Source organism: Haliotis cracherodii, unplaced genomic scaffold (genome assembly GCF_022045235.1).
Source record: "Haliotis cracherodii isolate W230 unplaced genomic scaffold, xgHalCrac1.p SCAF_14, whole genome shotgun sequence".
Classification (NCBI taxonomy): Eukaryota; Metazoa; Mollusca; class Gastropoda; order Lepetellida; family Haliotidae; genus Haliotis; species Haliotis cracherodii.
The window spans coordinates 32,884,382-32,900,138 of NW_027266269.1; the positions used below are offsets into that span (position 1 = coordinate 32,884,382).

Sequence of the window (15,757 nt, forward strand, 5' to 3'; positions counted from 1 at the left end):
AGTTCAATGCTCATGATGTCAATCACTGGATTGTCTGGTCCAGACTCGATTATTTACATGCCGCCGTTATATGGCTGGAATATTGCTGAGTGCGGCATTAAACAACTACATACCCACAGGTTTCAGAAAATAGGTAAACCTTTAAGATCTGCATCGGTAGCGCTATCTTTTCGTCTACAAAAATCTACCTTTGTTTCTTTGAAGTCACGGTAGAGACTCAATATAAATGTTTATTTTTTAAGTTGAAAAATATAATTTGTCATAATTATATTTTAAAATATATTTATTTATTTATTTGTGGGGGAGGGACGGGGGATCCAATGCATGAACATGGGATCCTAAGGGGGCAACAAATGGCATGCTTCCCTTGTTGCAGAGGATTGTACTGAGGGCATCTCATTGCTTTTGCTCAGAAGTCTTAAGCAATTTATAGATGAAAATTTCAATTTTAGATTTAAGGAAATCAACCACTGTGTGCATTTAGAACCAGAAATGACATTTGTATGTAATATTCAACATATATCATTTACATGTTTGCTATATAATCATTTTTATTGTTACAAAAACTACTTCTATTGCGGACCAAAAGAAACTATTTGTTTCAGTTAAATATATCATATATCGGATTTTCAAATGAAAATACAGTAAAGTACGTTTATAACGAACACGCTTATAACGAACTGACCGATATAACGAACTTATTTTTTAGTCCCGACCATTTGTTGTATAAATGCAGTATATATGCCTATAACGAACTACGGTTATTACGAACTAAAATTAGTAGTCCCTTTGAGTTCGTTATAACCGTAGTTTACTTTAGCTAAAGTTAATAATATTATATCCCAAACATGAACTGTATTGTCGCTTAGACAGCACTCGATGAATACTTCTACATGGCTTCATTTTTCAAAACATAATTTGCTTTTAAACTTTTAAATATAAAAAAGGAACAATTCGCATTATAATCGACTGCTGAAGGGTTTCTTAGACATCTTACCTATGAAATTGAATATGGTTACTTTCTTCGGCACAAATTTACATTTGGAATGTGGAAGGGTTAATGTGGTTGCAAATGCATTTCTTACCCCAGTCGTCGTTGAACCAATTTATTCTGACACAAAATTACCCAGCCACGTATTACTTTTTTTCATACTGTTGCAGGAATGAGTCATCGTTAAATAGACTAAATCAAATTTAACAACTCGGTATACTTTCTTTTGACCTTCAATATAGTTGAGTGGTTTCAAACAGTTATATTTCGCAGTGTAAACGTTTGGCGTCCGTTCCCTATGTATATGCCTATTAAATGCCGGTAAAAGCATGCTTCAACTTTACTTTTGCACGTCACAGCTTGCCTAATTCTACCATTTAGAAAAAACAACACTAGATTTTGATTTTTTCAGCTTTTGATTATAACAGCCGACCTGACGGCACTGCATATTAATATAGCTTTCACTATTATTGAAGTGTGGGAAGTCAACATAACAAAGTTTACTGCATCGCAAACAAACAATGAACGCATCGATATTAAAAGAACTACCAAGAACGTTGTTCCATTATTCCTGAATGTAAAGTTCATAATTGAAAACATAAAAAAATAGAACTGAGATTTAAATCAATTTAAAACTGGTCCTTTTAATATGAATTCATATAATTGGCGCTGTAGATAATCTCTCTAATAGTGGTGAAAATTGTCCTTCCAAGAAGCGCTGCTCGTTCAATTACTTTCACACATTACAAGCTTAAGGGTTATTCCTTCGTGAAGCCCGCAGTTTTTACCTTATTTTCTACAGACTACGAACATTGCCGTCATTATAATATTATTCTATTATTAATCAATCGCTGAGCGTGCGTAACGTATTGCTTGTTCTGACATATTTCTACATGATGTACATGTCATCAGTCCTTCAACAAGATTGATTGTTTTTATAGTCAATATTTGTGTTGAAAGCATGTCAATGCCTGCGCTCAGAATATAGCATGAAGTTCAACATTGGTATTTATCTGGTCAATATCAAGAGTGATTTGCACACAACAACAAACAAAGCATCTGACGTGTCAAACGATTTAGCATCTAAAAATGTCCAATGTGTCATTTTTAAGCTTAACACACATCCTTAGTTAAATAAGTTTAATTTCCTCATGTCTTTCACGTTGGCACGCAAGGCAACAATAATGACAGATGACGTTCTTTGGTTATGAAAAATCAATGTTGCTCATGGATTTTTATTTCAATGTTATTGTTTGGCCTAAAAACACTAATTTCATTTATATAAACCGACGTTGGTACATTTCGTATTTTTTCATTGTCAAGCTAAACATAATATATAACGCGGGACGGTTGGGTAGCCTAGTTGGAAAAGCATTCGCTCGTCACTCCAGAGGCTCGAGTTCGATTCCGAACATGGATACAATGTATGAAGCCCATAGGGGGCGTCCCCTGTCGAGATATTGCGTTAACACTGCAAAAAGCGGCGTAAAACCGTCCTCATTCGCTAGGTGAGTGAGTGAGTATGGTTTTACGCCGCTTTTAGCAACATTCCAGCAATATCACGGCGGAGGACATCAGAAATGGGCTTCACACATTGTACCCATGTCGGGAATCGAACCCGGGTCTTCGGCGTGACGATCGAACGCTTTAACCACCAGGCTACCCGACCGCCCCCATTCGCTAGGAGTCTAAGGCTTCATAATTTGATGTGCAGAGTTGAGTTCGTAGGCTAGGATGCGATGGTCGTGATTCCTATTGCTCTGCCAGGCCTATGTATAACAAATTATTAAAAGAAGTTAACGAACACACGATTTTCATTCATACGACGGTAGTTAATCTGTCATGGCCATGACAGACTAACAATTGTCATGTGAAAGAATTGCGTGTTCTTTGACTTCTTTGAGTAGTATACAGGGGTTCGTGTTTCATCAAATTGGTTAATGACTACGATCGACCTACATCATTGTATGCTCAAATTACTATATAGTTGCATCTGCTTAATACCATTTCCTTTTCTTCAGAACCATTTCCTGAATATGGCATCGTGATCATCGTCCTCGGCTCCTTGCTTGTCATCGTCCTCATCGCCGTGTTCTTCATATACAGGTACACGCTGGTTACAAAGTCATTTCCCTCTGTCTGTAACTTTGTAATATGGTGGTGGATACGGGACTTGAACAATTACTTGATGTGTATTGTTTTTTTTATCCCAAATAGCGAAAGGGATACCGCGTTAATGTTAACTCTGTTTTTCAGAGGAGAGAGAAGGAAAGAGAGAAAGAGAGAGAGGGGGAAAGAGAGAGAGGGGGAAGAGAGAGGGAAAGAGAGAAAGAGCGAAGGAGAGCGTGAGAGATAAAGAAGAGAATGAGAGAGAGTGTGTGAGAGAGAGAGTAAGAGAGAGAGGGGAAAGAGAGAAAGAGAGAGAGGGAGGGAAAGAGAGAGGGGAAGAGAGAGAGAGGGGGAAGAGAGAAAGAGCGAGAGAGAGCGTGAGATATAAAGAAGAGAATGAGAGAGAGTGTGTGAGAGAGAGAGTAAGAGAGAGAGGGGAAAGAGAGAAAGAGAGAGAGGGAGGGAAAGAGAGAGAGGGGAAGAGAGAGAGAGGGGGAAGAGAGAAAGAGCGAGAGAGAGCGTCGGAGAGCGTGAGAGATAAAGAGAATGAGAGAGTGTGTGAGAGAGGGAGAGCGTGTGAGAGAGAGAGAGAGGGGGGAAAGAGAGAGAGGGAGGGAAAGAGAGAGGGGGAAGAGAGAGAGAGAGAGAGGGAAGAGAGAAAGAGCGAAAGAGAGCGTCGGAGAGCGTGAGAGATAAAGAAGAGAATGAGAGAGTGTGTGAGAGAGGGAGAGCGTGTGAGAGAGAGAGAGGGGGAAAGAGAGAGAGGGAGGGAAAGAGAGAGGGGGAAGAGAGAGAGAGAGAGGGGGAAGAGAGAAAGAGCGAGAGAGAGCGTCGGAGAGCGTGAGAGATAAAGAAGAGAATGAGAGAGTGTGTGAGAGAGAGGGAGAGCGTGTGTGTGTGAGAGAGAGAGAGAGAGAGAGAGAGAGAGAGAGAGGGGAAAGAGAGAGAGGGGAAAGAGAGAGAGGGGAAAGAGAGAGAGGGGGAAGAGAGGGAGGGAAAGAGAGAGAGAGGGAAGCGAGAGAGAGAGAGAGGGGGGAAGAGAGAAAGCGAGAGAGAGCGTCGGAGAGCGTGAGAGATAAAGAAGAGAATGAGAGAGAGTGTGAGAGAGAGGGAGAGCGTGTGTGTGTGTGTGTGAGAGAGAGAGAGAGAGAGAGAGAGAGAGAGAGAGAGAGAGAGAGAGAGAGAGAGAGACGGGGTGGGGATGGAGGGTGGTGATGGGGACAAGGTAACACATGCACATTTATGTAACATATAGCAAAGTTATGCAAATATCGTTTTTTTGCGAACACTGGTTATTCTCTGTCGTTCACCCAAAGTTACAGACTGTGTCACAAGCGAGCATTCAGCATCGACTCATCGTTCATTTAATATTGCCACATCGCTACAACACGCAGACATTACCACAAAAATGAACAATGCGACAAATGCTGATGTGATTGATTGCCGTTAAGTCAACACCACGAAACAGACACTTTTGATATTTAACTTTGTTTGTTGCGGAATAACATATTTGAGACGGTGATTCATCATGAACGTCCTTATTAGCGTTAAGCCGACATCTGTGTGATTAAAGTTCTGACCAGATGTCTGCGTTCAATAAAGCTGTCATCAGTCGCGGTGTCCAATTTTCAAGACCTTTCCATAACTAAGATCCCTTACGTCTTTGAGCGACATCTGCTGATGGAGGAGAACTCTACATTTGAAAAAGACCAGACTAGAGTGAAGATCCGGGGTAATAGGTCTTCAGCAACCCATGCTTGCCGTTAAAGGCGACTATGCTTGTCGTAAAAGGCGACTAACGGGATCGGGTGGACGGGTTCGCTGACATGGTTGATACATGTCATCGTATCCCAATTGTGTGGATCGATGCTCATAATGTCCATCACTGAATTGTCTGGTCCAGAACGAACGAACCAACGAACCAACGAACGAACGAACGAACATTGGAAAAAAGGCTTTAAGCATCCTCACTCACTCACTCACTCACTCACTCACTCACTCACTCACTCCAAAAGGCAGAGGATGCCTTTGCACGGGTAGTGTAATTATAGCCAAGTTAAAACACGTGTCATGCGGTAGTCTGTTTCAGTTTCAGTTTTTTCAAAATGAATACGCTGACGTGTGCCGCCAAAATATTGATACAGGATACGCTTTTTAAAAATGGATAATTTTTCTGAAATATATATTAGGCTTTCTTTATTTATTTTTATCTGTTATGTGTGATCATGTATCCACAGAGGATCGTCAGCGCCACCTTTCCCACATCTCTCATATAAAAGTTTAATATATTTGTTCTGAATATGTTATATCGCATTGACGCAGCGATTTTATACAATGTGTGTATATCTCGTCATATTGGATATCGTATAATTGTTCAGCTGAAATGTTTAAACGATATTTTGAATTTCATTTTCATTTTGTATGTCTGCCGACTTTGGGGTGATTTTTGTTAAGCCAAGTATGTAGATTCACAGTTGTACTCATGGCATAACGGGGTGTTTTAGAGTGTGAATTAAAATGTTCACTGGAAACATTAAGCTGAAATCTCGTCAACTTGAATTATTCTATTATGTCGGTGAAACCTTATATTTGTTTCTTAAGCCCCTCACACCTTTATCCTCAAACATTTAGGTGGCTGGTAGTGATATTGCTGGAATATTGCTAAAAGCGGCGTAAAACCATACTCCCTCACTTACTAACTGTATGTAACTATGATCTTGGAGGTAAGACCGAACTGATGCAGGCGTTTACTACCCTGTTGAAACCCAAGAACACGGGTATGGCGCTGAGAAACCAAGGCTCATAATTCGAGCTCATGCAAGTAAGGGAAGCAATTTAGAACTGCTGAGCCCCATTAAACCATCAGTCTCTACCATAGTAAATAATGAGAGAGTATAATCTACGAATTATATTTTAACTTATCAAATTAAATCAGTTTCTAACTACGAGATATGCATTGGTTCGACTGCCTAGGTGTGAGATACCTGACTGTATTACAGGCACATCCGTCTGGAGGCGGAGCTGGCGGAGATGAACTGGCGTGTGAGGTGGGAGGACATCTTGTTCGGGTCCCCGGAGAGGAACAAGAAGCTGGACAGACAAGGGAGTCGCCGAGGGGTCACTAGGGTGAGTTGTAGCTGACCAGTTTAGGGTGGTCGGGTAGCCTAGTGGTTACATTCGCTCGCTTCCTCAAAGGCCTGGGTTCGATTCCCCAGATGGGTACAAAACGTGAAGCCCATTTCTGGTTTTCCCCGCCAGGGTGTTGCTGGAATGTTGCTAAAAGCGGAGCAAAACTACAACCACTCACTATGGTGAAGTGGCACGACACTTTTGGTTGTTTTTGTTTTGTTTGTTGTTTTTTTTGTTGTTTTTTTGTTGTTATTTTTTTTTTTTTTTTTTTTTTTTGGGGGGGGGGGGGGGGGTTGATTCCCCACATTGGTACTATATCTGAAGCCAATATCTGGTGTGACTCGCTGTGATGTTGCTTGAATTTTGTTAACAGCATCGTAAAACAATACTCACTCAACTTACGTGTCCACAAAGTATGCGATTGATGCTTTTTTCATTTGTGATTCATCCCCTATAATGATTACATACGTGTATAGCTTTGATTCACGTTGTCCGAAGTGACGATTCACGTTGTCCAAAGTGACGATTCACGTGGTCCGAAGTGACGACTCACGTGGTCCAAAGTGACGATTCACGTTGTCAGAAGTGACGATTCACGTTGTCCGAAGTGACGATTCACGTTGTCCGAAGTGACGACTCACGTGGTCCAAAGTGACGAAGTGGCATTTTCACATTTTCCATTTTTGGCTCACTGGTTGAGCCTGTGTCCTGGCCTTGTCCGTCGCCCGGCCCTGGATGTCAGCATGCTTACAACGTAGCAATGACCGAAGAGACGAACTGGACACCTCGGGAGAATGTCTTGCATCATCCAAATCATAAATCGGGGGCACGGGTGGCCCAGTCGTCTAAGGCGCCGCGATTCGCTGTGCTGAGTTGCGTCCCTTGGGCACGCCAGAAAACTATGATTGTGGGTTCGAATCCCGGTTCGCACCGATTATGTTTCTAGGTTTGTCAGCACCATACCTGTACTCGTGGGTTTGACCGAAGTTGTTAACGTCTGAGACCTGCATCACTTCGGGCTTTCCTCCCACATTAAGCTGACACGCCGTGATATAACTGGAATAATGTTAAAAGCGGCGTTAAACCCAACTCACTCCATGTCTGGCATATGTAACCTAAGATATGAGAACAGGATGAAGCTGACCAAGAGATGCCCTACATCTGTATCTCTAGGGCATGGGGAGCCCGGTTCAGTTGCACTGCAGTCAAAGTACCATGACTATGGTATTGATACCAAGGGTATTAAATTCCCACATTTGCAGACGCGTGCTGCGATGACATACATGTACAACTTCTTAACTCACGTCTGTATTAAGTGAATCATTCTACCTGATGGAAAGGGCTTTAGGAAATCCATGCCATCGGTATTGATTTTTGGTTCCTGTAATATAATGCATTATAACTTCTGCGGTGGAAATCCATATAATTAACGCACATTGATGTAAATATAATTAGTCGAACGGTTTTCTTTAATTAGCGACTTGTGAGAATACACTTATTATCGCTTTTAGCGTTACGACGACATTGATGTACACACATGGCCTTCTAATTAGTTGCGTTTTACGTTAAGAGGAATCGACGACGTTTTCAGAGATTAATTACACCAACGTCTTCAAAAGTGATATTTGCTAATTGCAACATCTAATTCAAATATTCTCGATTTTTTTAAAGTTAAAAGATTTACAAATTCATGAAGAAGCTCGTTATCAAATTGCAGTCACAACGCGTATGAGATAACACCACACAATAAGCTAGTTTCATTGCGGTACCCGTGTACTGGACACCAGGTCTTGAAGGTCTTGCAAAAAAGGGTTACAATATTCAAGGCCACAGTAAATATTTCGAAACGTTTAATGGTAGCCATGTGGAAAACATTTCCAAATTTGACGCACTGGTGCCCAACTGATGTTCGATGCAATTCCCTATGTTGACTTGGGCCTGTGCTCTGCTGGTTTTCTGGTGAACACTTGCCTTGCCTTCCCATGTATTTGTGACAGGTGCCACCTATTGGCTCACCTTTTCGCAAACACTTGGTATCACCACTAATTATAAGTGATTCCTACACACATGCAATCGTACAATAGACTCTTCTATCAACAGAAGCCGTATGATTATGGAAAGTCTCTGTCGCTTTTATATACCTATTTACATCTAGCAATATGTTATTTTCAAACAAGGGTACCCTATTTCCAATCTTCCAAATCCAATTTTCCAATACCAATCCTTGAATTACAAAGAAATATTGTCCACTGTGATCAAACTATAGATATATCATTGGAAAGAGCTGTTTTGTTGGCAACGTTCCGTTCTTTTTGAAAGTTGTAAATTAGCGTACATTCCAAACTACGTCCAACCTCTGAAAGCTTGCACTTAAATAAGAAACCTTTCCCTGCAATTTGTATCCTGATATGACAATGTATTACATCTTACACACTTTTTATATTTCTTCGTAACTCGTTTGCCAATTTTTCCTTTATTTTAGGATTACCAGCAAAAGTTGTGTAGCATAAGCATGCAATATACCTATTGTTCTTAATCACGTTGCATTGTTTATGTGTCAGACAGAATATCATGATATATGGTGTGTCAATGATGTTATGTACACGAATTTGTAATACTTTACTTGATATAGACGACCGCATCCGTGGTCTAGTGGTAGAGCGTCCGCCCAGAACATGGAAGGACGGGTTCGATCCCCGGTCGTGTCATACCAAAAGACGTTAAAATATGGTATTTGTTGTTATCCTGCCTGGTTCTCGCTATTAAGGGGCTAAAACCAGAAATGGTCGACTCGGAGTCAGTATACTGTGTCTGGGTGGGGTATTCATGTGAAACTGCGACGTGGTATCTCAGTGTGCTAGCACTAAGAAATCGGCATTAGTCCGGACTAGTACAATCAGCCAGACACACAGGCACGCACGTCGCAATACAAGTGCAATGATATTGAACGCGTCATTAAACCCCATTTCACCTCACCTCAGATATAGACGGAGTAGTATGTAATCTAACACATTCTCGCTGACAGGAATTAATGACCAACACAAATCCGTTGAAATATAACACGTGGATCGAACTATAAATATAACGTGAATATCAACGTATTATCATGTGTATAATCATGACGAACAGTTGGATTAAATATGTATTACTGTGTCGGTAGGAGATTTGGCAATCGCACTAATGATGAAAAACTCGATTGCTAATGAGATGAAGGTTAAAAATAACCCGTTTGTCATGATTTGGTATTAAGTATCCTAAATGTCCTGTTTCTGTGAAGATCCGGGGTAGAATAGGTCTTCAGCAACCCATACTTGCCGTAAAAGGCGACTATGCTTGTCATAAGAGGCGACTAACGCGATCGGGTGGTCAGGCTCGCTGACTTGGTTGATGCATGTCATCGATCCCAATTGCGTTGATCGATGCTCATGATGTCCATCACTGGATTGTGTGGTCCGCCGTCATTTAGCTGGAATATTGCTGAGTGCGGCGTAAAACAACAAATAAACAAACAATTCGCCATCAACCAAGACACAGAGTCTCACCACTCATCAAGTCTCCTTCCACAACATTTATATGTCCTTCCAGTACACGAATTTTGGAGTTAATTTTAATGTATAAATATTCTTTTTCAGAAAAACTCCTACATGAGCACGTGTTCTGGGGACACCATTGCTCACCTCAACGACAGCGCCAACAAACAGCTGTTCACGAAAACAGGATACTACAAGGTGAATGTGATGTTTTGTAACTGTTGAAAGTTATAGGGGATATGGTGGCGCTTTTGTTTGAGGCACCGTGATGCACTTTGTAGAATTATTGCGTCCCTTAGAAGAAAACAATCCGCGGATCACTGGTTCCAATCCCAGATAGGCCCCGGATGAGATCCATGGTCTATGAGAATCATATCTCACCCTACCACCCTGTCTCTCAACAAACCAGTGATCAATAATATGAGCAAAGGCCAACGTCGCCGGAGCCATGTCACCGAAACGAACCACCCGATCACCGTTCAAGGCAAGCGCCCCTCACGACAGTCATTGTTTGCTGGGAACCGATTATGACCGGGAACCCCCTCGGAACCCCACCCTCATGGCCACACACACTCATACACTCACGCCAGAAACATATGATTGTGGTTCGAATCACGGTTTGCCCCGATTATGATTCTAGGTTTGTCAGCACCATACCTGTGCTCATGTGTTTAAACCGAAAGTGTTAAACGCCTAGGAACTGCATTGCTTTGGGCTTTCCTCCCACATTAAACAGACACGCCGTGATGTAACTGGAACACTGTTGAAAGTGGCGTTAAACCTTACTCACTTACTCAGTGTTATTTTTCCAGGGAGTTACGCCGTGATATAACTGGAATACTGTTGAAAGTGATATAACTGAAATACTGTTGAAAGTTGCGTTAAGCCTAACACACTTACTCAGTGTTATTTTTCCAGGGAGCTATGCCGTGATATAATTGGAATAATGTGGAAATGGCGTTAAACCTATCCCACTTACTCATTGCTATTTTTACAGGGAGTTACGCCGTGATATAACTGGAATACTGTTGAAAGTGGCGTTAAACCTATCCCACTTACTCATTGTTATTTTTACAGGGACTTACGCCATGATATAACTTGAATACTGTTGAAAGTGGCGTTAAACCTATCCCACTTACTCATTGTTATTTTTACAGGGAGTTATGCCGTGATGTAACTGGAATACTGTGGAAATGGCGTTAAGCCTAACTCATTTACTCCGTGTTATTTTTTCAGGGAGCTATGCCGTGATGTAAGTGGAGTACTGTTGAAAGTGGCGTTAAGCCTAACTCAATTAATGTTATTTTTCCAGGGAGCTATGCCGTGATGTAAGTGGAGTACTGTTGAAAGTGGCGTTAAGCCTAACTCACTTAATGTTATTTTTCCAGGGAGCTATGCCGTGATGTAAGTGGAGTACTGTTGAAAGTGGCGTTAAGCCTAACTCAATTAATGTTATTTTTCCAGGGAGCTATGCCGTGATGTAAGTGGAGCACTGTTGAAAGTGGCGTTAAGCCTAACTCACTTAATGTTATTTTTCCAGGAAGCTATGCCGTGATGTAAGTGGAGTACTGATGAAAGTGGCGTTAAGCCTAACTCACTTAATGTTATTTTTCCAGGGAGCTATTGTTGCTATTAAACCAATACGGAGGGCGACGATAACGATCAGCAAGCCTCTCTTACTCGAAGTGAAACGGGTAAGAGACCACTTCATCAATAACTCAGGGATGTTATTGTCCCGACCTTGATAAAATACAAAGTAAGGTTACAGGTTTAAGCATAAACCTAAATTGAACAGAAATATATGCATCACTATTATTAATTTAACAAAGGTAAAAGAACACTCATCTTAACTCACCGTTTCAGGTAAAAGACCTACAGAACGACCATATTGTCAGATTCGTGGGGGCGTGCATAGACTCTCCCAATCAGTGCATCCTCACAGAATATTGCCCGAAGGGCAGCTTACAGGTAAACACACCTTAACGTCATTAGTGTGTGTCTGTTTTCTAGCGGAAAATGTGAAATATGAAATGCCTAGCAACATAAGGAATGAACAGTTTTGGTAGTTTTTAAAAATAATTTGTTCCAGACGTGGAAATTCCGTTTAGCTAGAGTGGAATCACCTAAGTTCCGAATACAGTTATTGAATTGTCATTTCACGAGGTTCGTCTTATTATATATGTGTTTCATCTGGGTCTATTTGTGTCCAGGGATCCATGAATGAACATGGGGATATTTTGTTAACATGTGGCACGCTTCTGTTTTCCAAGGATTTTACTGATTAATATTGAAGAAACTCAACCATTGACACTTCCCCAAGGACTCGCAATGTAAATGTGCCTCAATTCCCCATTTGCATACGTTCAGGAGGCAATATGTGAGGTCCGCTTGATAAAAGCCTGATTGATTCTTATGTATAGTATACATACAGTGTTTACTTTGTCTCGAGATTCAACATCGTTTGGTTTTTAGGATGTCCTGGAAAATGATCAAATAAAACTTGACTGGATGTTCCGGTATTCCATCATGCAAGACATAGTGAGAGTAAGTACCTTGTATCCACGTTCACACGACACCTCACCCGTTAAGATCCGGGGTAGAATACGCCTTCGGCAACCCATACTTGTTAAAGGCGACTATGTTTGACGTAAGAGACGACTAACGGGATCGGGTTGTCAGGCTCGCTGTCTTGGTTGATATATGTTATTGTATCCCATTAACGTAGATCGATCCTTGTGATGTCAATCACTGGATTGTCTGATCCAGACTCGACTATTTACAGACCGCCGTCATATAGCTGGAATATTGCACAGTGCGGCTTAAACAACAAAGAAACAAACAAACAAACAAGTATTATACTTACGGACGTAGAACTAAATTCCGAGCAAAAGAATATATATACCCATGTTTGACAGTGGCTAAAAAAAGCAAAAAAGGAAATGGTTATACGATGGTGATGAAGTTGATTTATTCCGCACAATGACCATAGTTGCGTCAGTTTTACTTCTTAAAATAGTCAGAATAGCCAGTAAATTCCTGGCTCAGAATCAACTGCAACGAAAGCGTGACGTCATAATACTGATTTAATCCATTCACTTATATGAATGCAATGTTTTCTATATTTACAAAATGTTTTTAGTATTTTTTTTATTTAAATCTTTATTCACATTCCATATAAAATACAATGTGTAACATTAAATCAATTAAACATTATTCAAAATCAAATCCCTTTAATCAAACCTTCAAACCATATTAAAAATATAGACAATCATAAAATATGATTGAAAAGTCTGTGGAAGGAAGGCCAGAACTGAAAGAAAGCTGTGTTATTGCAATTTGAGAATGGAATTAATTTGGTCATATTGTAGTATCTTATAACTTCACGTTGAATATATATATTTGAACATTAGCTGTCAACCATTTTGTAATTGTTTAAACACAATACATTTGATAAGTAATATACCTACATTGAGAGAGTTGTTATTCTTCCTCTTAAATCCAAATAAAATATTCTCTTTACAGAAATCAATCTTACTTCCACATATATCGTTAACCTAATATTAGATTATATTCAAAACTTCATATTAAAAACTGGCAGATGTTCACTTGAATGATTTGATGAATATAAACTGCAAATAGATTTATTATATATGCACATCTAGCTCGGCATGTACAATTCATTTGTTACATATGACCTTGATTGATGTATTTATTGTATTGTGTTCTAGTGGAGCGGTATAAACATAAACGCTTCGCTTGTTCACCAATCCATGTTCACACTTTTGTGCAAATAAATATGTTTAACCCAGATGTCGTTAACCTGTTGAGAACAAGCTCCCACATCTGAGCAACATATTCCCAATCATAAAATGCATGTACAATAGTTTCACTATATTTACCACAGAAGTTGCAACTTGGTGAATCTTTATAACCAATAATATGTAAGTAATTATTTAAAGGTAATATGTAGTGGATAATCCTAAACCGAAACCATCTCAGTTCTACACTCTGGGTACACCTTGTTGCCATCGGATTAAATCCCACCCACTGTTCATCGGTAAATACTTTCTGTAAAGTTTCTTCCCATTTAAGCATTTCATGACATTTTATAAACGCTGGTTGTAAGAGTGTGTTATAGATGAGTTAATTATTAAATAAGATAGCTGTGCCTCTTGCATTTCTTTTATAAGGACTAAAGAGTATTCCCTGAATCCCCATTGCTGCCCTATGAATTGTTCCTGCTCTGCGGTAAAATGTACATCTTGCAGACAATATATTTGTGCTTTCAGCTTTGGCAAGAATCTAAATACCTTTTTCTTCTTGAATGGATTATTTATATAATTAGGCCTCTACAATTATAAGATGTAACTTTTTTCTTCATAGTTATATATTTGGATATTACAATGTATGTCCCTAAGGGGGAGATACAAGTGAAAAGGTACACATTGTATTCATGAAATTCAAAATTTACTTCAAGAAAATATACAATATAAACATAAAAATGACTTAACTGGTTTTCCATCATAAAGCGTTTCCCACGCTCAATATATTTACATCATTATTCAATAAATATCTTTTGTGATATACAAAGATCGCTCTGTTTATAACCCGGTCGTAAAGCGTAAGTAATCTGACCAGGAAGTCTTCGCTGTAACAAAGGCATAGGGATAACAGAGTCGTCTCAGCGCTGGCTTGTTTAGACAAAACCCTAAGGGGAGGCGTGGTAGCCCAGGGGTTAAAATACGTCACGCCAAAGGCCCGGGTTCGATTCCCGAAATTGGTACAATGTGTGACGCCTCAGCGTAATTCCGAACACACTCTCTCGTAGTAAGGCCAGCCTTCTTTTTAAAAAAAATCTTGTTTAAAAATACATTGTACCTCGACTCCAAAAATTGAAATGTGAAAAATATAGAGAGAGATAAGTAAAATGTTCTAAAAATCACATTTACTCCCGCTATCATAACAAAAATATATGATTTTAAACACTATAATGAAAACCTTGGGTTGTTGAACATATATCTCAAAAACTCCCGCCCACTTGATTAAAAAAAACAACATTCCACTTCCTCCACATTTTGAGCATATCAAAAACCATGTTATACATGGGGCATTTTTAAAATATTTTTTGTCGACTTGTCGACCTGACACTTTAGGCTAAAATCCATAAACAAAAAAAAGAGAAAAATGGCTTGACTAATCTAAATTTGATCCAAACGTTCTCCTATTGCAGGGTATGGCGTATCTGCACAGCAGTGACATTAGGAGCCATGGCAACCTTAAGAGCACGAACTGTGTGGTGGATAGCAGATTTGTGGTTAAAATCACCGACTTCGGCCTTCACTACTTCCGGGAGGGTCAAGGCCTTATGGAGCAGGAGAGCACATTCGCCTTCTATAATAGTAGGTTATGTCATAAGCCCTATTCGGCTCGACTCATTCCGATTGGACCTTGGTAAGCACTGACTGGAATCCATATTGGAAGTCGTTTCGTGCACGTGACTATGACATTATAAAGACTGTCAGCAGTGTGTGAACATTCTATGACTTTTCCAGTTGTTCCGATTCACTCCGATAGGACCTTGGCAAGCTCAGACAGAAATACACATTGGGAGTATTTTCGTGCACGTTACTATGACATAACAGAAACTGTCAGCAGTTGTGACTATTCTATAACTATGCAAGTCGTTCCGTTAGTTTTGTCTTCAAATGAAAGTATACACCTTTCTATTTAGCACAGAATAACCTATCTTCATACACGGTCGTATATTATAAGAAACCTTTTGCGGAAGGGACCCGTGAAGATTCCGGGGTAGAATAGGTCTTCAGCAACCCATGCCTCCCGTAAGTGGTGACTCTGCTTGTCGTAAAAGGCGACTAACGGGATCGGGTGGTCAGGCTCGCTGACTTGGTTGATGCATGTCATTGATCCTAATTGCGTGGATCGGTGCTTTATGACATTAATCACTGGATTGTCTGGTCCAGACTCGATTATTTACAGA

The 15,757-nt window shown here is 40.1% G+C and overlaps 1 protein-coding gene across 1 annotated transcript in view; it reads left to right on the top strand.

Moving 5' to 3' along the window:
• The window catches only part of LOC139461199 (atrial natriuretic peptide receptor 1-like), a 111,135-nt gene that overhangs the window by 78,961 nt on the left and 16,417 nt on the right, over nt 1-15,757 (top strand). Inside the window, exons 8-14 of the mRNA XM_071242792.1 lie at nt 3,013-3,097; nt 6,100-6,226; nt 9,862-9,957; nt 11,376-11,453; nt 11,623-11,727; nt 12,232-12,303; nt 14,990-15,158. Of these exons, the coding sequence (XP_071098893.1) occupies nt 3,013-3,097; nt 6,100-6,226; nt 9,862-9,957; nt 11,376-11,453; nt 11,623-11,727; nt 12,232-12,303; nt 14,990-15,158 (732 nt within the window). The remainder of the gene's footprint in view (nt 1-3,012; nt 3,098-6,099; nt 6,227-9,861; nt 9,958-11,375; nt 11,454-11,622; nt 11,728-12,231; nt 12,304-14,989; nt 15,159-15,757) is intronic.